The sequence below is a fragment of the Falco punctatus genome (assembly GCF_963210335.1).
Source record: "Falco punctatus genome assembly, chromosome: 1".
Lineage (NCBI taxonomy): Eukaryota > Metazoa > Chordata > Aves > Falconiformes > Falconidae > Falco > Falco punctatus.
In genome coordinates, this window is record NC_137580.1 from 104,273,314 (window position 1) to 104,295,743 (window position 22,430).

The following is a 22,430-nucleotide window of genomic DNA, read 5'->3' on the forward strand; positions in this document are numbered from 1 at the left end:
GGCCATTTCCTACTTCTCGGTTATGGCACTGAGCATGTTTAAACTCCTGCCAATGGAAACTGCAGAGCAGCGAGCCCTCCTGAGAAAACTCACCTGTTTTCTGCTGGTTCAGGCTGTAAGAACTGAGCAGCTGAAAGCTTTGCTTTGGTGTCTGTGCAGACCGGACTTTGAAGATGGCACTCTCGGTTGGCCCTTTGCTGACACCACCCCCCCTGCTCTGGCGCTGTTATTTCAAAGCCTTTCAGAACTGTCTTCTCCCCAACTCCACTCTGAGCAAAGGCAGTGAGTATATACGGTGAGGTGGGCTCAGGAAGCAGCCGGTGTGGAAGACATGCAGCCTCACTCACTCCCTTGGGAGGCTAAGAGGCTTCAGGTTCCCTCGGTGGCTGTTCTGTACATTCAGAATTGTCAGAACAACCTTTTTTTTTTTTTTTTTTAAGATGAAAAAGAGAAACTGAAAGCATCTGGAGGCAAGTCGGCACTTAAACGCTATGAAATAAGCATGCCTTAGGTACTCCATCTTAACTCACCGCAGGACATTTTTCTAGTTCCAAAAGGAATAGCAAGATAATTGAAATCTCACCTGCTCTGGCAACACTATCAGTGAATACCATTGGGAACATTTTTAATTAGCATTTTAATTACCAGCATCTCCTTTGGAGCCCTCTTAAAATCTTTCTAAACAGGTTTGTGCAAAGAGCACCTTACTACTACCTGAAAGTGCAAGGCTGGATCATAGTTCCTTTGGGTTTCCATTCCATCAGTCAGTTTGCTGCAGCGAATGGGCAGTAATGCTCATTTACTCTCCTAACCTACGTTAGGAATAGCACCGTAAATCCAAGGGCAAAATTGCAAGGGACAAGCCTAAAGGACACTGTAAACACATCGTGGTTGCTGCAACAATGTGAGTGCTGGACAGTCATAGGATCACAGCATGGTGGGGACCTCTGGAGATCGCCTGGTCCAACCCCCACTAAAGCAGGCTCAGCTAGAGCAGGCTGCACAGAGTCATGTCCAGGCAGGCTTTGACTGTCTCCAGGCAAGGGGACTCTGCAGCCTCTCTGGGCAGCCTGTGACAGGGCTCTGCCACCCCCAAGGCAAAGTTTCTCCTCATGTTCAGAAGGAACTTCTTGTGTTTCAGTGTGTGGCCGTTGCCCTTTGCCCTGTCACTGGGCACTACTGAGAAAAGCCTGACCCCATCCTCTTGACACTTGCCCTTAAGTTATGCGTAGAGGCTGATAAGATCCGCTCTCACTCATCAGGGGGAAGCACTGAGCACCAGCAGGAAACGTACCAGCCTAAGAGTTAAGGCAGTCAAGTTTCAAACCCCAGCTGTACCTTGACTAATACACTTGCCTAGGCTTTACGGCCATTAAAAAACCCACAGATGACACTGACCCAACTTACTGAAATACTACTCAGCTGGGGGTTGTTGGTTAGTTGCACATGAACTGAGTGTTATGTTCTTCCCTCCTTTCTATTTCATTCTTTTTGAAACAGACATGATCTCATAAAATGGGAGAAGATTACAATACTGGTGCCAGAGCCCTCCTGTCAGTCTCTTCAGAAGCTGAGAAAACTACTGGCACTAGCCCAGGAAAAGCAACAAACAGGACAAGTTTGGATAGCAGCTAGACTTGCAAACCTAAGAGCAATGCAAAGTAAACCCAACATGAAAAAGGATGATGATTGGCAGAGATATGACGACTCGACTGCTGGAAATGAAAGTGCCATGAATAATTAGCCACCTCTGACCCAGGAAAACATTGACTTCATTTGCAGCACAAAACTGATTGCAGATGGTATTGGGGAGGAGAATCAAGCTATTCACTGTGCTTTCCCCTCATCAGAAAAATTCATTTCCTCTCTGCTGTGGAGCAATGAAATACACCTGATTGGATCTGCTGAGATGACTTCCCATAGAAGACTGGGAATGAAGAATTAAAAAGCCCATGGGGTGACGCTAAAGGTAATCCTATCAAAACAGTGGGCTAGAGGGGAAAAGGCACATTTATCTCCTATTTTAATAAAGAATTAAAATAAATCCCTTAAAGGAATAAATTTATTTGGACATTCTTTGAAATCCTACTATCATTGCTGCTGAATGGGATGCTGGATATCAGTGCATGAACGAGGACGTTTCTCATTCCCAGTTGCTCCTCCTGTTTGTTCCCATCACGGCTCACTTCTTCCTACACTGCCAGCTGCTTCCTGCCTGCCTACTCCGCTGCCTTCTCTGTGCACCTGCCAGCCCTCTCCCCATCTGACTCACATCCTTGCTGAGTGCTAGGTCACACCTTCACATGGGTGACAACTTCATTGCGGGCTCTCAGCACTCCCTGGCCACTGTAATACATCTCCTAGAGCCACGACTCCAAGGCTTAAAAGAGAGAAAAAGCAGATACACGTTCTTCCAGGCTGCTGAGATACCTGTCTCCTGTGTGCTCTTGTCAAACACCTTCACCTTTCCTTGGCTGCTATCAGAAGAGTGAGGCATCTCCGACTGGAAAGAAGCCTGAAGATAGAGAGGAACATTATCGCTCATTATCTGTTGCCACAGCATTTGGCTAGGGAAGGACAGGACGGAGCAACGCTTGACTGGGAAGAAAATACAAACAGCTCAAACTAACCGTCTCTCTGGCAATCTCCATGGCCTTCCGCACTTACAACCTGTTTGACATCTGCAGGTGCTTGCTGGAAAGCAGATATTCCAGCCCCTCTGTTGAATGCTGCCTCAGAACACAGGAGTCTGAACACTGACTTCCCAAGGCCATTAGAAATAAAGTCTAAGAGTGAGGAGGAGGAGGAGGAGAAGGAGGAGGAGGAGGTATTTGGATCCTTTCCTTGCACCTCTGCAGCATTATTGGAGGGCAGATATTTCTCACGTAAGAAAATTAGGCACCTTAAAGTAGGCAGTTCAGCTTGATTTCAAGGCAAGTTTGCAATGCCTAAGAAGCTTAATGTACTTACTTGCAGTTAAAGTCTGCTCTAGAATTGTCGGGATCACAAAAAAACAATCACTTGTCGAAGCAGACCCATCCTGTGACTACTTCCCTCCTCTAGGCAGCTACAGGCTCCCTATCCCTACTAGATCTTTCTCTTCACTTGAGCTTTTTTTTGGTTAAACATGTGTTTTTCATGGATCATCAGCAAATGTAAATCTTTCTCCTTTCCTACCATACCTTGCCCTTAAAAACAGATAAAAGTTCCTTAATAAAGCTGGCAAGTCCAGGCAACCCCAGTGAGCATAAAAACATTCTTCTCCCCCAGCCACAGATGACTGACTTCCTTCAAAGCCACCAGTGTCCGTGCTTCTGTCCTGTTGTTTCTGTCGCTCTCACCCTTCCCAGCAGCCCTGTGAGCCTCTGGTAAACTGCAGCAAAGAACATCAGTCATCGCACTAAATCAGGAGACGCAGCCCCCCGAAGACAACATGACAGTGTTTAACAATACAAACAATTTACAGGAGAAAGCAACTGGTATGAAAATAACTGCATCTGCTTCGCCATCAACGTTCTCCCACTTGCATGCGCATAGCGGAGATGATGATGAATCACATTTAATCACATGCTATTAGAGAAGGATCAGACCACACAGTGTGACCAGGTTAATAGGTTGGAAATGTGCATATCTGATGCCCAATTAAAACAATTCTAAAAATAGAACCGCAATTTTCTTTAGGAGCTATGCCTCCTCACTTCACAGATCAGGCCAGCAGCTCTGTCTTCCATGACTTCCAGGCAAACAAAGGGCCAAAGAAAAGTAATTCCCTTGCTCAGAGCTTACCATGCAATTCCCATTGAATTATCCTAAGTTACCTACACTAATTGGCAGGACAACTAACAGAGACTGCTGGCTTGCAGAAGCTTTTGTGGTAAAAATCAGATCATGAACATAGTTTTCTAGGATAAAATATTGGCTAAACACAATCTAGCTGCCATTAAACATGCTCTAGGTGAATCATCCCTAGTCATTCCTCATACAAAAACTGGACTAATATGTTTACTGTAAAAAGACCTGTATTACCTAGCGAGCATTTCTCATCAATGACCTCTCCTCTTCACCTCTATGCTCACACCCACATACCTCTCCAGTACTACCACAAGGCTGTCCTCCTGGAACGCTCTGAAAAATCAGAGATGGGGAGTCTGTTCCTTTATACTGTGATCCACATTTTATTCCATCCACTACCAGATGAATCCACAGAGTTATCCAGATGGGTTGAAGAAATGCCTTTTCACCTGGTTTTACTGAGGAAATAGTCTCAGCAACAACTCAGGTGTCCTTTTTCACTTCATGTCCTCTTTGACTACGGCTCTGTTTGCTCCCAGCTCTGACACACCAGTTCCAGTGACATCTCCTCTGCGGTGGGTTGTCAATACACAAAAAGAACAAGTTAATTCACTGAAAATGTAACCTATAAAGGCAAAAAGTGATGAAGAAGTTAACAGGTGTGATATCTACCAGACTGAAGATTAAGGAGTACTGCCAGACTTGCATTTCTTTAAGTGATGTTTTCATTCAGCGGGATAGAGATATTCCTGAAAAAAAATGCCTACAGCCAAGATTTTAAAAATTAGGTGCCTAAGATTAGGCTCCTAAACCCATAATTAAGTCTTTAAGTAAATGGCCTGATTTTATTGAGTGTTGAACACACAGCTGCTCAGACCGGTTGCATTAGCAACAGAGGCATGCAAGGTACTTTGGAAAAAAGGAATGAAGAAAAAAGTGTTAGACACTTAGGAGGGTACATTATGGTGGAATTAAATCACTAGCTTGAAGTCAGTACTTTCAAAAACGGTCACCTTCATCCTTAATACATCAGTTTCAAGCCTAATGCCCAACACATTAAATACTGAAAAGAAAAATGGACCTGCATACCTGAATGCATGAATTTACCTTTCAATTCCATTTTAAAGCATTTTTCATAACATAGAAAAAATATTCACTGTAGGAAAAAAACCACCACAGTATATGAGCAGGTAAAGTCGGATCTTAGTACCACGATAGCAGCCAAGTCCTGTACAGGTCAGATTTGCGCCTTGTAGGGGATCTCCCGATTTTACACAGGCAGCGTACCCTCCCCGAGCCCTGCTCTAGCTCCATCGGCAGGGTTAGGCCTACTGGGATCCAGTCACATTCCAAATTTGTGTACACTTAACAGTGCAGTTACAAAGGCCCTTCCTACAATGGGATTTGACAGCACTTTACATTAATCTCTCCAAATTACAGCCATTTTATTACTGCAGGATACACAGTCAATTTACATGCTAATAACAAAACTGTTATGAAAACATTAAACTACACAAAGAGAGATCAACGCAGTTTTGGTCAGCTATACAGCATTAGGATCAAGAGTCTTTTCATATCCACCTTTGTTTCCCTTATAAACAAAAAAGCTTTCTAAGAACCTTTCCAAGGCTTTATTGGATTACAATGAAGATAATTTTAGAACGGAGATGAATGCAGCAGCTCCCTTATAATGGAATGCAGCCAGTTCCAGCTACTTGAATGCCAGAACAACTTGGCAGAGACACACAGACATTGTTCTTTTATCCTTTTTTTCACCTGTCTCAAGGGAGGAGGTGACTTCTCTGTGGGTCCCCGGCACCCTCACAGGCAGCAGTAACCAGCAGTAGCACAGGCAGGGCAGCAGAACCAAGTACTCGAAGGAGGCCTGAAGGGTGAACAACATTTGCAAAAAACCAGAAGGATCTCGGAAGAAAACTTTTGCCATAAAGGTTTTGTGATAATGGTGGATTTTTAGGTTTCTTCATTATTTTGGAATTCACTTCAACAGACACTGCATCTGCATTTTAGTGTGAGGAGGGGAAACTAAAAAGGCAGAGATGATGGATCTACTGCTAAGAAAAAACTAATGTCAGCTACAGCATAAATTTGGCTGATTTTTTTCTGTCCTCATATTATGCTATTGTCAGGCAGACGGTGTCTACTTCTTTTAGCTTCCTTTGCAAACAGGAATTGGTGAATTATTCTACAGATTCTAAGCTAAGAGGACATATATATGTAATGATAAAGGCACTAGAGGAATCTCTAGTCACTAGGCAATGGAGGGAGTACAAAGGAAGACAAGTGCAGGTAAGATGAGCAAGACAGAATTCAGCTAATTCTTCTGCAAGAGAATAGTAAGGGGGGAACCACCAATTTTTTCATCGATGCAGTACTGCCACAGGCCACCTGCAAAGGTGCTATAGACTCCCCCAGTAGAAGTTAGGAATGAGTTCCTAAAAAACCAGCCATCAGGATTGGTACTGTCAGAACTGATCCAGCCTCAGCACAGGTCCCTCAGAATGACAACAGCAACCCTGAGCCTTTCTCCCAAAGGTAAATGACGCTCTGGACACCGATGGCTCCATCCATGGCATTATAAAGGATCACAGCTCTTCTGCAAAATATTTTGCAAAACACAGTTCAGCTGCACAAGTGATGAGGGCGAAGAGGAGTAAAATACAAGATCTTCTTAGCAGAGAGCAGCCTAGACAGAATATATAAATCTGTAGCCTGGAAAGCTGTGGTCTGCCATCTGCACGCCTTCAGCCACCGTACAGAAAGATTTCTCAGGTGCTGCAAACCCCCTTTCAGACCAGTGCATGGGGCTACTTGTTTGGGAAGGAGAGGGGGAGGGAGACAAAAAGTTACATGAAACGTCTTTGATAAAGTTCTGCTGATAGCAATCTCACACAACATTACCGGTGGAAGGAATCACTCTGGAGAAGCAGTTACACGCCATGGTACTGTTGTACCTAAGGCATGTCCTGCCCACTTGATGTCTTCACAGGTGTTCAGCAGAAGCTAGAAATAATCACGACTTGAAGGCAATTTTTATGCCAAGCAGAGTTCTTAAACTTGTTTAAAAAATATCCACATAAACAACACTAAAGGTCAATACCAATCACCTGTCCCTGCTCTGGGGAATGAGGAAAGGGGAGGAAAAGATCAAAGTCATTACCTGCATGGACTTAGAAAATCACACCTTTTGGAGCTGTTCCAAAGTGTCTCTTACCCACTGTTTTGGTTGGAAAGAGCAAATAAGAAATGTTAAAGGTAGGAAAGGAATATCTGAATGCTTACAGAAAATACAGCTTGTTCGATTGTAATTCATTTGATGGAAGGGACACAGATTCCAAGCAGCCTGAATGCTGCAGAACACACTAACCAGCAGCTAGCAGCAGCAGCTCTTTCCAAACTAGATAAAGCAGCAAATTTAATAACTTCTTTAAGGCCTCCACTTTTTTCTTACTTCTACTCCGTTGGAACCATAGAAAATAACTGGTATTTCAACCGATGCCTAGAAAGAACTTTTCTTCCTTTGCTGGCCACGTGACAGGACTCTGTGACTTCCTCCAATACAGCTTTTTGACGCATGCAAAATATGTAATGCTTTAAGTTCCTCCAGCACTAAGGAACTGCTGTGTTAACCCCTCAGCGCAGAAGCTGGTGCCACCTGCTAAGAAGCAAATTCAAGACATGCAGAGAATTTTAAGAGATTCTACTCCTTTTACATATCCTTGCAAGGAAGTTTTATCTTTATTTAAGACACAGAGCCAAAGAGATAATGGGAACAGTTTCCTGGCTTTAGACGCAGGGCCTCCCAGGGCTGTTTCACGCAGGCACCGCACTTTCGCATGACCTCTAAGTCAGCAAGACAGAAGACAATGCAGCTACAGGGATACCCAGGCACAGCTCAGAGCATCCAGGCCCTTGTCTTGGATGTTAGTCTTGCTAAAATGCTGAAAAAAAAATAACAAAAATAGAAGTCCTCCCCCCTTACATCACAAAGAAAAGAGAGAAGCATTTGAAAAGACGGAATTGAACTAGTCAGCACGATCCTGCTAATTTCTAAGCACTGACTTTCACAAAGGAGATATGAGTAGGAGTAGGAATGAGTTTGTCACGGACTTCACGTACCACAGACCAGCATTTGGCATCTCTTGCTCATATGTCAAATACATACCTCCGCAGTATTCCAGATACAGTTTCTGACTTATTTTTTTTAAGAAGAATTTAATGCTGACTTAACAAAAGTGATAAATAGATCGTCTGTTTAGAGGGCAAATCATGAACATACCAGTAGCGAAGTACTATCAAACTGCTTAAATTCTACCATAACTAAATAAAGGGAAAAATGATTCTCAAGATCTTGGCCTGCCTGCCCAAGTTTCAGGGAACCAGCTGTGGTGTTGGGAGCATCTTTTTTGGTTTTGCAATGCGTTTGCAGCTGTCAATGATTTCAGCAATTGCAAACTGTATCTCTAGAGTTTGGCAACACAGGTAGAATCTTGTGATTTTATTACTGATCCTCAGAGCTCTGTAAATCCAAGCTTAACACCTTTCATAGTATCAAGTTACCTTATAAAATTAATTCTTTACCAAAACTAAATCATTACCTAACAGCAGTATTTCGAGACAATCTCAGAATTAGGCTGTACATAAATATACATGTCTACATAATGTGTACAAGAGACGAGGCAACGCAGATCTTTATGGTGGTATGCTTATATGCAGCTTCTGAGAAATTCTGATAATATGCTAAGGAAGGATCTGGCACTGCTGTCACCAGCAAATATCATAGAATTAAACAAAATCAAAATAATCTTATTGCCTCAAATACTGATGTGCACTTTTCACCAAATTCTTCATCAGTTTCTGGGCATGAAGTGATGTAACAGTAAATGGTGTCTGGTGAAGGTGCTGTACAACATGTTGTACAATATATTGTATTGGTGAACGTCACCTCACCTCAGAATTTAATTTTTGACAAAGTAGCTGTTTGCTGGGGCCATGTGGGTATCGCCGAACAGCACACGTGGTACAGTAACAGTGTACCAGATGAATCACAGGCTCTTGCAAGTCCCACCTCAAGTGTGCAGTGCCTTAAGAAGGCCTTAAAGAATGTTTTTAGCTTCCCAAATTCATCCTACAGTGAGACATAAGTGCAAAGTGAATTTTTCTCCCTCTAGGTGAAAGACAAATGCTACGAATGTCACCAGGTCTGCTGAATATAAGCAACAGGTTTCAATCCGAACATTGCTACCTGGTAGTTCAAAAAATAGCCTGAAAAATGTTAAGACAAGCACTTAAGACCTCTACAAGCTGACGTGTCCATATCCAATAGTAAAAATCCTTTGTTGGACATGGGTTCTCTGACACCAAATGAAATTCCAAAAAGTCAGTGATATAAAGGCTTTGGCTAGTTTTTACAACCAGAAGTTGCTCAGTCTTTCAGAATACCAACAATACCAACTTAAAGACAAGCATTACACTCTTTCTGAGTATCACAAAAAAGTTTCTCTGTTATTTCCCATAATGGCATAAACCCTGGCCAAATTTCACAACCTGCATTTAAGTCAGGTTTCAGAACAGATTTTTTTTAAAAATGAGGGAGAAACAAAAACCTGCAGTTGGTGAATTACATTATTTGTAATGACACTAGATACTCACAGTCGTTACAGGAATATTGTGCTTTATCATCCTTATGATTTACTGGGAGAATCAGGTAAGATTCAGAATACTTCACAATTCACTTGCTATTGTCTTCCTCAGGCTTTGGCTGGTGCTGCTGGTGACACCACGTCAAACAATGGAAGTTGGCCGTCACTTCCTATTTGGCACCTGGCATGATATCCTGACAACAGATAAGACCCAAAGTCTTATGCACTTTAGTGATAAGAGCAGGTATTACTGTTCGCTCACAAGAGGAGATACTTGCAAGGCCTGAGGATATGCTGAAGAGCCTCAAAGGACTAGAAAGAGTCCATTAACATATTGTATATAAAACAATCACAACCCTTCCCTCTTGAATCTGACACTAACTTTGATAGTTGCTGCTTCTCTTGGTCATTTCAGACAACTGGAAACACTTCTTGTACTATCTCTGTTTTCCAAATTCTACTGGCAAATCTTACCCTGCTGAGAATTCCTAGGCCTCCCTTCCTCATCTCCACGAGACATTCTGCCTTAAATGCTACTGTCTTGTTTCGGTTAGCAGTCGTGCCTGTGACAGCTCTATACACTGCCTTCTGGAGCTCCCCAGCTCCCCAGAATACTCGTGCCCGTTTTGCAGATGGGGGAGGGTTGCCATATGCCAATGCAGTAGCAATTTTTGACTCACAGTCAAACGCTCCCAAAAAAAGTCAGAACTCAGGATTTGCTGCCATATGGAGGAATTGTTATTTGGCCTTTTCTCTAGCTGTATCTCATTAAGCAAAAAGGCAAGAAAAAGGAGAGGACATTCTTTTCTTCTTTGCAAATCTTGTCCCAGAGTTCATCTTCATTTGAAAGACAGCGTTCATTTCTGGTACCTAGAAAACCAAGTCAGAGCAGAAGGAAGCTGCAAGACTCCAGGTGACTGAGGACAGTGTTCTGTCCAATTTGACAGGTTTTCAAATCTTTTACCCTTTGAGCGTAACTTCTTTCAGGGAAGAGGAAGAAGTATTAGAGAGCTAGGACTGGTTCTACTGGGCTCAAAAAGACCAGAGTAGAAAAAGAACAGCACCTTCCACAAAATCTGCAATGGTGCATTACAGTAAAGCTGGTTTATTACCTCCATATACTGCATCATTTGGAAGGCATCACTAATAGCACTTCCCTGATCCTTGTGTGTTCTGCAGTCTGTTTTGCTCAATATGTGAAGATTGGTTAATCTGAGACTTTTCTGGGATTTTGCCTTAATTTTTTAATAGAAACTGATGTGGTCATTAGCATAATGCAGACATTTGAGTTTTAACTTTACAGAGCCGATATCATGGCAAGTGTACAAACAGGAAAGCAAGCAGATACAGGTTTAAAAGTTACATATATAGAAACCTCAAAGCCTCTCTGCTTCTTTACGATCTTCCTCAATGTAGAAAGACGTCAGGAGGAAAAAACCTCCTCCAAAGACACCAACAAAAGTACAGATGATAAAGCTGTACTGCATGCTCCAGAAACTCCACTGGAATGAGCGAGCATTCTTGTCCTGGATAGCATTGGAGATCTAGGGAGTGAACAAGGCTGTCATTAATCTGGGATAACATCATCATTCTCTCTTGGTTTAGAAAGACTGTTTACAGTGTAGTCCTTGAAAAGAATAAAACTAGGCAGATAGGGATGAAACGCCTGCTACCGAAGTTTGTCAAACCCAGTACTCAATATACCTGTCCTTCACTGCTGACCAGCTTCCATTTGGTCAAGGAATCTCATGTTCTTTTACACCTTCAGTGTGTCCAGCCATAAGAGCAGGAAATCCTGCAACCAACGTTCATAATGTTTGGTAAGCATTAACTCATCTTACCATTTCCTAGCCCATCTCCAGATAGCTAGCATATAGGAGAGACATTTGGCAATGACCTTTATCATTTCTTGATGTTACTCGATAGCTTTATACCTCCCTAATCAGCATCAAATGGATAGAAATAGGGGGTTAGCATCCATACAGGCACAAGCAGCAACACTCAAAAAGGGAAGAGCTGGGAACCAATTTGAGACAAGAGTGGAGTCTGCTTTTGAGCCAAAAGGCATTTGAGGAGTCATGGAGTGACATTATGAGGAACTGGGAAGAAGAAGATACCAGGCAGCTGCTTTTTGCACTGGCTGGAGGATGAGGTCGTAAAAGCTATAAATGATACAAATAAATTTTATTTTTGTGGACAGAAAGAAAAGCTGATTTCAAGAAACTCAATAACATTCAACACAACTCAGGAACTTGAAATCTCTTCTTAGCATAAAGATATATGTTGAATGCAGTCACTTTTATTCCCACATTTGTTCTTGATATTTAGAATATACTGTGTGACTTGAAATACACAAATATGAGACTCTTCAACTTTTTCTGGGTTTCATATGATTATTTATGACAGTATAGGCAGATAAGAGCAAGATCAATTCTAAAGGGGCACCTAGGGACTATAGCAAGCATAATCACCAAAACACAACCCCATGCATTTAATTTTAAAATGCTTAGTAAGAAAATCTCTGGAGCACAGATGGAGGAAAAAGAGGCTCTGAAAAAGACTATTTCTTGACTCTCCAGCTGGTTTTTAAGCCAAAGGGTTAGCTGAAGCAGGTTAGTAAACAATAACAAGACATGAATGCAGAAGATCTGGTGTTTAATCAATAGCGGACATGGGCCACATTGGTGTGTCGGTTCACAGCAGCATTCCAGGAGTCAAACGTTATGCTCGTTGCACAGGACCCCACTTGGACATACAGCAATTTTATTCCTGGATTTATTGTCTCTGTTCTTTGCAAAGTTGCAAGGTTACGTGAGGTTAATCTCATCTGTATAAGCTTTTTTTGTCTTTACACTTTTTCAGGTAGCTGCTATTTAATGCAACTGCATGCAAGGTACTGCATAAGAAGTATTCTACACAGTCACTGGCAGGACGCAGCAGCACATCCAGCAGGCAGGCTTAATTCTATCAGTGCCTCAAAGATGGCAAAGAATGTTGGGTGACAGACGCAAACGTGTTAAACTCTCAGGCAGGAAGCATAAATCAATAGAATAGTCAAAGGGAGAATGCACAAGACATATTTCAGCTTTCAAGAAACCTCTCATTTTTGCATATAATTTCAGCCATTTTTCATGACACAGGGACGTTGGTTATTATGTTCCCCCATGCGTAGAGCTAGATCAGTGCGGGGGCCATCGTTTTCTAATACACATCAATGAGCACAGCAGCCTCTTCATTTGCCAAAAAAAGACAGCAAGCAGGAGGAATCTCTCCTGGACAGCCCTCTCTGCCAGACAGATTACACAGCTGAGACTGGTTTTCACCCAGTTGAGGACAAGGGGATCCCCTGTCTGGCTGGACCAGCAGCAGCTGTGCCTGCAGGCACCACTCACTCGGCAAGTCTGTTTGGCCCAGTCTAACCTTAACACTGCTAAAGAACATATATTCCTGAGGTGAACTTCTTAAAATAAACTTCCATCTAAACAAAACTTTAAAACAACAACAACGACTCACTCTCCCATGTCCAGTAAAGCAGAAAAATCAGAGTGGGTGACTGACTGCTTAGCTACTGTGTGCAGAATCACTGTGTCTTAGATAAAAAATAATGAAGGAAGGAAACAACACTGCCAGACATCATCAATTGGAACTAAACCAAATGAACTTCAAGGAGAAAACAGTACTAGGCTGCTTTGTCCAGAAGCACTTATGATCAAGTTGGTGTAGGAAGAACTGAGAAACTGGGTCTCAAGCAATACGGGAATCCAAGGGTAAGGTGATTTGAGACCAGAGCTTTGAATGACAAGTAGTATCAAAAGGCAACCATTGCAGTTACTCTTGTTCTGATTTTCAAGAGACCATTGACTAATTACAAGATTTCAAACTTCAACATTTGAACTAAGAGTCTTAGCTTTTTATGGTGTTTGATTAATTTCCATAGAACTCCTCACAAACTTAGCAGAAAGTGCTTAAAGCCTAGTAAAATACCCACAACACCGTCTCTGCAAAAATGTATGCCTTCAAAAATGTATGAGTTTGCAAATATAAAATCAGAATGAATTTCTACATGCTGCATGGAACTGCTCACACGTATAGGCACAGGATTATATTCTACATACGCGCAGTGTCACAGGACCAGAAGTTTCATGCAAGCAAAAACGTTTAACAAAATGTCTCTGTATTCTAGTATCAAGGCCACCAATTTGAGTGATTTCTGGGTTTGGACCAGGAAGTGCCTACAATTCTGTGAGTGTCTGTCAGTTTCTAGAAGTTTGACCCGAAGGAAAGCTCAGTAAGCAGACAGTGCACTTACAATCCCAATGAGATATGGGCTGCCCGCATCTCCCAGCAAATGGCTCACCAAAATCTGCAAGGCAATAGCTGTAGACTGCCGTCTTGGTGTCACAACATACTGAAACAAAACACAACCCACAAGAGAACAAATATTAATAGAGTGAATCTCACAAATGGCCAGCTGCTTGCATAACAGCCTAGAGAGGTGAATGTATTCATTTTTATGTATTTCATATTCAAGCACTTCTTATACATTTGGAGACAGAGAAGTTATTCTGAGCAAAAAAAGTACACTGGATGTTTTGTTAAGGAAAAAAAACATGCAAGAAAGAAACACAGAAGGGGGAATGACAATAAAGTAAGAAAAACATGACTCCCCTGCTTCCATTTGTAGACTCACAGCAGCTTGTACAGATTCATTTGGCCACACAACTAACAGAAACCTCCAGCCAGCAACCCTTGCAGTCATACTGATTTACTAATGAGGGGATTCAGCAAGGACAGCCTCTGAGAAAAATCTCTTATGACACTGTGTTGGCAGACACGATCTAGACTGCTGGGGGGGCAACTGAGATACCTGGAACCTGAAGTAGCTGCCATGGCTGCAAAGGATGTCAGCTGGGATGTTGCAGACCATGTGAAGACAGAGGGAGGGGACTCAACCTGTCAGACCAGAAGGTGACCGATTGTCCTTTGATGGCAGATGTTTGCTGCTTGCTACTGGATAGCACCTGAGATATAGCTACACTAGTAACAATACATCCAAATGATTATGCGTTTGAGTGCACACAGTTTAAATAAGTTGGAGAAGATGTGGCGCATAACCAGAACGTGGCAAAGTATCACGTGGATCAGAACTACTTTTTAAAATGAAATACAGTCATTTTGGGGTAATAAGGGCTTTCTGTCTGTGCTACTGAAGATCAGCTGTGCCTGAAGAAGTACAGTATGATTCTATGTAATTTGTGTCTCTCTCTTTCAATAATACATTTATGCAAAATGCATTGACAAGTTAGAATGAGACAGAAGTAATTTTAAACCTTCATACCTTTGTTTTCCAACCACTTGCTCATATCAGACACCAAATGTTTAATATTCTCCCAGTCCTTTATTCCCCAACTTGGGTTTTTTTGGAAACTGATCTGAACATCACTTAGGGTGTCTCAAACACTAATTAACAGGGTGACTGGTGTTCTACCAAGAGACAAATTCAAGGTATATAACCTGTATTGTGGCTCTATATCTGCCTTCAAGGAAATACTAACACGCATTCCAAACTGGGTTTAGAAGAAAAAAAAGACCCTGCTTTCACATTTAACTAAACTTTGTGGTTTGTGAGGCCTCAGAATATTAGATAAAAAAATATTTACCTACCACTAAGATGCAGCTGAATCACAGCAGCAACTTTAATGCCACATCTTTAGGGTGAGTGGAACTCCATTAATTAAAACAGATGAGTAAGGAAGCAATATTGTGCAAGACATGAAGGTTAATTACTCTCATAAGAATGAGAGTGAAAAACACTTCAGTGCCACATGCAGTCAGGACCTATACATACCACGAAGTTACAGCATTTTAGCTATACTGAAACTATGAGTCCTTAGTACAGATGCAGGAACGGGAAGGACAATAAGCTATATATATGTAATGGTTGGCATTCAAGGGCAGATTGACAGAGGATTCTGTAGCGCTGCATTCCTTCCCCTCATGCAGCCCTCCATCTGCAGGAGCTACCATTACATACATGCATGACATACATTCTTGGTATGAAAAGCGGAGCAGGTATAGAATCAAAACACCTAAAAAAAATTTGTTTTGATAAAAACTCATTCATAGAATAACGTAGGATTTACATCTTGTAGATTTAAGTATCATACCAAGCTTTTTCCATCGCTATGGTTTTCATGCTGTATGTCTCTCTGTCACAAACCTATTTCGACCATTTTCTTTCATGTTTGCCAAGACGTACATGCTGCAGAGTCTTTTCCTAAATGCAGCTTTTCTGGGGGGGTACCAATTTGGATAATTTTTCTCAGCAGGGTCACCTATTTTCACAAGATTTCTATGAACTCAAGTCTTCCTGAGGTGTCCAATGCTTTATCAAACTTGGTTGAATTCTACGGTTTCAAAACTTAAAAAGAAAGCAGACACAAACCGCAGTAAGCCTTGTTTTCGTAAGAAGTGAGGCTATGAATCCCATTTAGATTTAACAGAACATTTGATCTAAAATGAGAAAGAAAATAAAAACATTTTCCCCAACACAAGTAGCAAAAATTATAGCCAACTTGTCTATCTGGCCTCTTGTCTCTGCCTAGCAAACCCTTCTTTTAGCCAGAGTTTCCTAAGCAGTAACATGCCTTACACCCCGCTAGAATGCCAGAAACACAGCAATGAGCAGTGATGTCCTTTTTTTCTACAGCCAAATTTCCTCTGTTCAGAGAGGGAGTTTCTCAAGAGCTCATATAACTCATTCCATTCAGCGGGAGCCTTTCGGTACTGCTTACCCTACTGCAAGCAGTTTCAGTAAAGACCCAGTCCCCACTGGCTATGCCCTTCTTAGCCAGAAATGGCCACAAACTTGGATACACAAATTGCTCAAAATCTTAAAGCAGCATCTTTGCACCCAGTAAGAGTACTGTATGTGATGCGGTTTTATTAAAAGTCACAGTGTCTTTCCTTACTTTGTACACACACAGCTATCTTGTACCCTTTTCCATTCCTAGTGTCTCCAAAGTAGATATTCTTACTGTGGACGGAATATTTATTTTTCATAAGGAATATTTAAATAGAGTGCTTCAACAAGAATAAATATTAAAACAGGGGTGTCCTGGAAATCTCTTCAGTTACTGAAAACCACTTGAATGTCATGTTGCCATCACACTGCATCCAGTCCCCGGCCAGTGTAAGAATGGAGTCACGTGAGGCTGGCTGATCTGGAAGCTGAAATCCTTGTCATCCATGGGACGAGGGAACCGTCCAACAGCTCCTCCTCACTGTGGTCATGGCACACTTTGGCCTAGAATGAGGGCATGCAGTCTACCCAAGGTTTGTTTTCTTTCAGAACTTTCCCAGAGTACCAGTTGAGCATCTGCATTTTGGGGGCAGGCTTTTGTACAGAAAGAGAGATGAAGAAACTACAGCAGAAGGCTGTACTGGACTGAAGACTGTCGGTTCTTGGCTCTCCAAGAGTATCATGTCATCTGTCCTAGATTAAGATTTATTTTCTTTTATTGATAATGACAGGCTGTGTTAGAGAAATACAAATCAGATATTGTTATGCACTTAACATATTGTGGATGTTGCAGGCATTAGAAAAGATAAATTCGTTTTCACTCTTTCTGTGTCGTGCATCACTTCCTTACCACATTTATTTCATATCTCTTATCTGTAACTACAAGAGACACATGGAACAAAGCTGTAACAAGAAAAATGGAAGAGAAGGATAAGACGCTTCCTATAGTTATGAGGCTCATACAGACTCTCCCTGTGCTATTATTCAGGTTCTCCTGCACAATGGAAACCATATGCAAGAGCTCAAAGCACTGTAGAATTAACTAAGAGAAAAAGAAACCAAACACTCCCCCACACAGGGACTTTGAAATAGCCACAGCATCCTGCCTGCCCGCAGTGACTGCCCATTACCCGTGCCATGTCAGCGATGCAGATGACATCCTACACACTCATCTCCTAGGAGATCCCAGCCCAGATGCCTGGACAGGTAAGCAGGGTGCCCCAAACAGGTATAGTTTGCAAACCCAGTCATGCTGTCTCTGAGGTTTTAGAGATCCTCCTGCAGATGACGTGACAGAGCTGTCATCTAAAAAAGCAGATGGAAGAGACAGCTTGATAAAGGCTCCTACACCTCCAAGAGCACTTCCAAAGACAGGGACATGTTGGTAGCCTTCCCAAACCCTGTATCACCTTCCAGTTCCAGCACCTCCTACACTATTAGCTGCTAAAAACTTAAAAGACAGTGTCATTACCTCACAGATGGCAAACATATTTCATACGGGACGCTCCATGTACAGCCTCCCAGTAAGCCAGCGTATTGTAAGCAAGGCAGCTACAGCACTTCTCCACTTGCACATTATGACTGTAGTTGTACAGTAAATAATTTCATGTTTACAGCTGAATAAGAGGCACAAAGATTGCTACATGCAAATGCATCTTGATGTATTAGCCACAAAGAAAGACAGTCCTTATCATTCAGTCAGCATCTTCCTTTGTCTTCATCTCCACAGGTTGCAGGATAAATGAATTCCTAGCTACATTGTCTGGCTAGTAGTACCATGCGGGAAGAAAGAAAAGTCATTTCCATGGCAAAATAAGAACACGCATTAGCAAATCCAGCCACATTATCAAAAATTCTACCAGTTCACGCAGGAAACAATGCAAAAAGAGAAATTACTGTTTTTATCTATGGCACCCTTCAGTCAATGTAATAGCAGTAATACAATGAACCCACGGGTTTTCAGCAGGACGAAACACAACTCCCAAATAAGATTGCCACTGAATGAGCAGAGAGCCACAAATTCAACTGAATTCCATTATTTTCCTGATAAAACAATCAGTAACATTTAGAATCCAACAGATCCAACCCACAGCACATTCATGGTAATACACTGAATGCTCCCAGGGGGAACACACCACTACAGAGCTGTGCTCCACCGAACTTTTCACCTTCCCACTTGCTACCAGCTGACGCAATATTGCTCATACCTAAAGCCAAAAGATTCTAAAATAAATACAAATGAGGGGTGTCAGTTACTCAGGAGACAAGAACTTCCTCCCTTGCAGTATGATGTAGTATTCCCTAGGCAAGCTGAGGCCTGAGAACTGACCTGAATGAAAGCACAGCTCCTTGCAGCCTTTGCAGTTTGCGTTCAGAAAGGAATTGAAGGAAAGAGCTGACAGTAAACACCTGCTTTAGTTTTCCCAACCTATATCAACTGTATCTAAGTCAGTGATGTCACCTTCCTCTTTAACAACCACAGAGGTGAGAATTAGAATGCAGATGTAAGAGTTCCAAGAAAAGTAAGTTGAGAAACTTAAAAAAAATCCTTCAGTAATACCTCAACTGATGCAAAAAGAATGCTAATTGTAACAGTGCTTGTTCTGTTGCAAAACCCCAGTGATTTCAGAATAAAATGAAATAGAAGCTAACAAAAAAATTCAGATTGGACTGGTGATAGTTTGTCTCTACCTTCAAGGTGGAGCACCTTCACCGCTTCAAGGCTGTACCTCTTGTCTCAAAGGATAATTGTTTCTGACCATTCTTTGAGAGTCAAAAAAGAAACAAAACCCTCTTGCTGCTGGCTGAGGTTTTAAGCAGTTAACCAATTCACTAATGCTGACTGCATTTTTTTGTTTTGTTTTGCTAAAATTCCAGAGTGCAGAAAACTGACATGTAGTAAGTAGCACTGTGAAAGAGTAGCTTAAGAACATAACACAATAGGCAGTATCAACAGTGCTTTGTTGAACCGTGAAATATAAGTTGTTGCATTCCTTCGTCTTGATCAGGATGTAAAGGAAAATTCTTCAAACTATGAAGTGTGAAAATAAACATGCTCATGTCAACAAGGCAAGGTCAAATCAATGGAAGGAGAATTCTGTAGTGCTTCACAGTTAGTCTTTTGTCGCTAGACAGTCCTCAGCATTTGGCTACACTCTCACATCCTTTTACATGGAAGTCTGTAATAGAGAAACTTTTCTCTCTGCTCAGCTTTTCTACCACTTGTTTTTAATTAGTTCTTAGAAATACCAAGTTGTTCACCTGAGCCACTAAGACCATTGTGACAGCAACCTCAGCTGTACATTTTCAGTTCCTGTGGTGGCAAGCAGTGATGACAGCTTTGTAGGCAACTGTGTTCCACATGAGCCACAGGCTGCAAGTTTTATTTACTGTCCTAAACTCTTGTGACATGTTATAACACATCACCACAGGTAGTGCTACATATTAGTGCATTCACTATGTTCTTGTATGAAAGATTTATTATGACAGTGGAGTTTGTAGTACTAATCTGCAAATAGATTTGAGCTCTCTTAGAATGACGAACTGTTATATAAAATGGAAAATGCTCCTGTGACACTTACTTGGGCTCTCTTCAGCTACTGGGTTTCCATCATTAGCCTGAGGGTCAGAAACAGTCAGAGATTTCTGTTCTGCTTTATCCTTACTTCTATGTCTCCTCTCACTTGTCCTGATAGCTTTACACAATTTCCCTACTTTGCCTTTTATCAATATCTACCGCATTGGCATTTTGCCCGTGACACACTTGTCTCAACAATCTCTGTCCCTCAGGTAGCATCCTGCTTGAAATTTTTGGGTTACAGTCACACCCACCGTTCTGCAACACAGCGATCCCACAGAAGATTCTCCAAAGTAGAGTGTCTGGGTCTCATTTGTGATACAATATTCTTTGTAGTAAAGGATAGTGTCAATTTAAATGCTTTGTGTTATGCCCACAGGCAGCAACAAAAGGATTGTCAATCATGTTAATAGCTCTGGCTTTGATACTTAAAGCAGCTTGCTCAAGTCTGATTACTAGATATGAACAAGGTAGACCATTTCCTTGCTTATTTGACTGATAAACTATATCCCGCTTGTTCATAGTATGGAATTTTTTTTAAAAAAAAAGTCATAAAAACTACTTCATAAGACTGCAGTAATCTCTGTATTTCACTGATAGTAACAACAATATCTGTCCCATGTTTTACACAGACACTGATTAGTGACTGTGGAGCTAGAGCATAAACCAAAGGGTGCCAAATTTTTTCTTGGAGCGAAAACTCAAGTACGTTAAAAAATTACTAACACTAAAACTCTCTGCAATGATAAAAAGAACTAGCTTCTCATTGATACCTAGACTAATTGTGCTTTTCGCATCACTCCTTTCTAAAGAAAGTTACGGATGACCGAGTTCAAAGGAATAATGCACTGCTATTCTTTGGGCTTGCGGTGTCAATCCTGGAACCCCCAAGAGTCTCATAAGCAGTGCTGCTTACCTAACACTTTGTCAGTGTAGCACCACTTATGAATGTGACTTACAAGTGCTGGAATTTATCTGCATTGTATGCTCAAATAAAGGAACTTGCTAGTAGTTCAGAATGATGGACTGTAATGGATTCGCTCACTTTAGTTTCCAGAATATTGACTTTCTCCCATTTGGATCATCTTTTCAAACCTTTGCAGCACAAATAGAAAATCTCTGATTATAGACAGACCCTCTTTTTTATTAGTGACCCTCTTTAAGATGCAGACCATTTTCTGGTGGACATCCAACAACACAGAGCTGTACAGAAAATCCAGACTAGTGTGGGTATCAGCAGCACAAGATAGTTCTGCTTGCATGAGTTTCATCCAAATCAGGACATCTCCTTTCTGAGCTTACAAAGAGCTTAAACTACTGCACCAGCTCACCTACATTGTTACTGGCATCTTTGCACAGCTGCATGTTGTGGCACATGATTACATCCCTAACGTCAGCAGGGTACCAATAAGGGTGTTCTTAGCAAGAGTTCATTCACCTCTTTCCAGAAGGCAGAGGTCCTTCTGGCCACCAGGATGCAGGCTTATGAACAATATTATGTTGAGAAAAGCGGAAAACCTCAAAATAAAGCAATTGTTTCACAAGCACTTACCAACAGTATGTCTGTCACAACAGCCCAGTTTACAGATAAAAACAGTTCTCCAAATGCAATAAAAATCTGCAAAAAAAAGAAAGCGGTGACTATACACACTGCGTTGCCCTTTATTTTGAAGATGCAGGCAGGCTCACTGACTGTGCTTATCTATGGAAGAGTTGTACATACCCATCTACTTATAAATTAAACATCTCTGTCTATACTTAAAAACACTAACTTCATCTTAAAAGGGGGAAAAGGAACCAAAAAGGCATGAGTCACTTTGTGTCACAAATCCTCAGCGGAAGAGTCAAAATAGAAGACATATACCACCCTCCCAAATAAACTGTAGTGAACTGCTGAACCCAAGAGGAGAAAAGCAAGAGCCTGTGAAGAGAAACATTCAGTTCAAGTTTTAAAAGTGCTCAAAGACCTTCCTTTGCCCAGGTTGCCAAATGAACTAACAGAACTCCTCTGTGCCGGTACAAGCACTTTAAAGGCTTCTTCAGAGAGATGACTTCCAGAATGAAATGGACTCCAAGAGACAGGCAGCCCCAAAGCCTTGGTGCCCTGTGGGAATTCCTTAATTCATCACAGATGGGGATCCAGCCATCAGGAAAGGGATAGGGCCCCCAACAATTCTTACAGCTGTGGCCTTCAAAAAGATTAACCCTTTCGGCCATCCCTGGACATAGATTTTAACAGGCTGTACTGAGTAACTGATACTGAGGAAAGCAATAAAGCTACACTATTAAGCTAGAGGAGTTCTAGAAAGCAAAAACTATTTGCAGGTCACAAAGTCAGATGGCAACTAGGAAATAAAATCCATTATAATAACAAGTGCCGGGACCTTGTTTGGTCAGGTCTTGGTCAAGATGTTGTATCTGGTTGGTGAAAACACAGTCCTAAGAAAGGCACAGTGGCAAACTTTTTTTTGGTTGTTTTTAACTTCCATTCTCCCAAGAAGAACCAGACCTATTATACGTCTTCCTATGATACCTCTACCTCCTCTGGGTTTCTTGCCCGTACTGTTGATGTGTTTTTTTCTCCAAACCAATCTGGAGA

General features: G+C 41.7%; 1 protein-coding gene across 12 annotated transcripts in view; it reads right to left on the reverse strand.

Annotated features, from left to right (window-relative positions):
• SPNS3 (SPNS lysolipid transporter 3, sphingosine-1-phosphate (putative)) overlaps positions 1–22,430 on the reverse strand; it is a 70,303-nt gene that overhangs the window by 15,390 nt on the left and 32,483 nt on the right. For 5 of the 12 annotated variants that reach the window (XR_013923673.1, XR_013923674.1, XM_080365021.1 and 2 more), the window contains exons 9-10: positions 21,384–21,449; positions 13,762–13,860 (exon numbers count right to left, since the gene is read on the reverse strand). Coding sequence is in view for 7 of the 12 variants with exons in the window: in XM_080365021.1 (XP_080221147.1) it covers positions 13,762–13,860; positions 21,384–21,449 (165 nt within the window). In the remaining 5 variants the exon portion in view is untranslated. Of the gene's footprint in view, positions 1–2,290; positions 3,374–4,083; positions 4,418–4,464; positions 7,028–10,529; positions 10,997–11,156; positions 11,248–13,761; positions 13,861–21,383; positions 21,450–22,430 lie in introns of those variants that run through there. The other 7 variants (XR_013923675.1, XR_013923676.1, XM_080365020.1 and 4 more) reach the window with 7 other exon arrangements.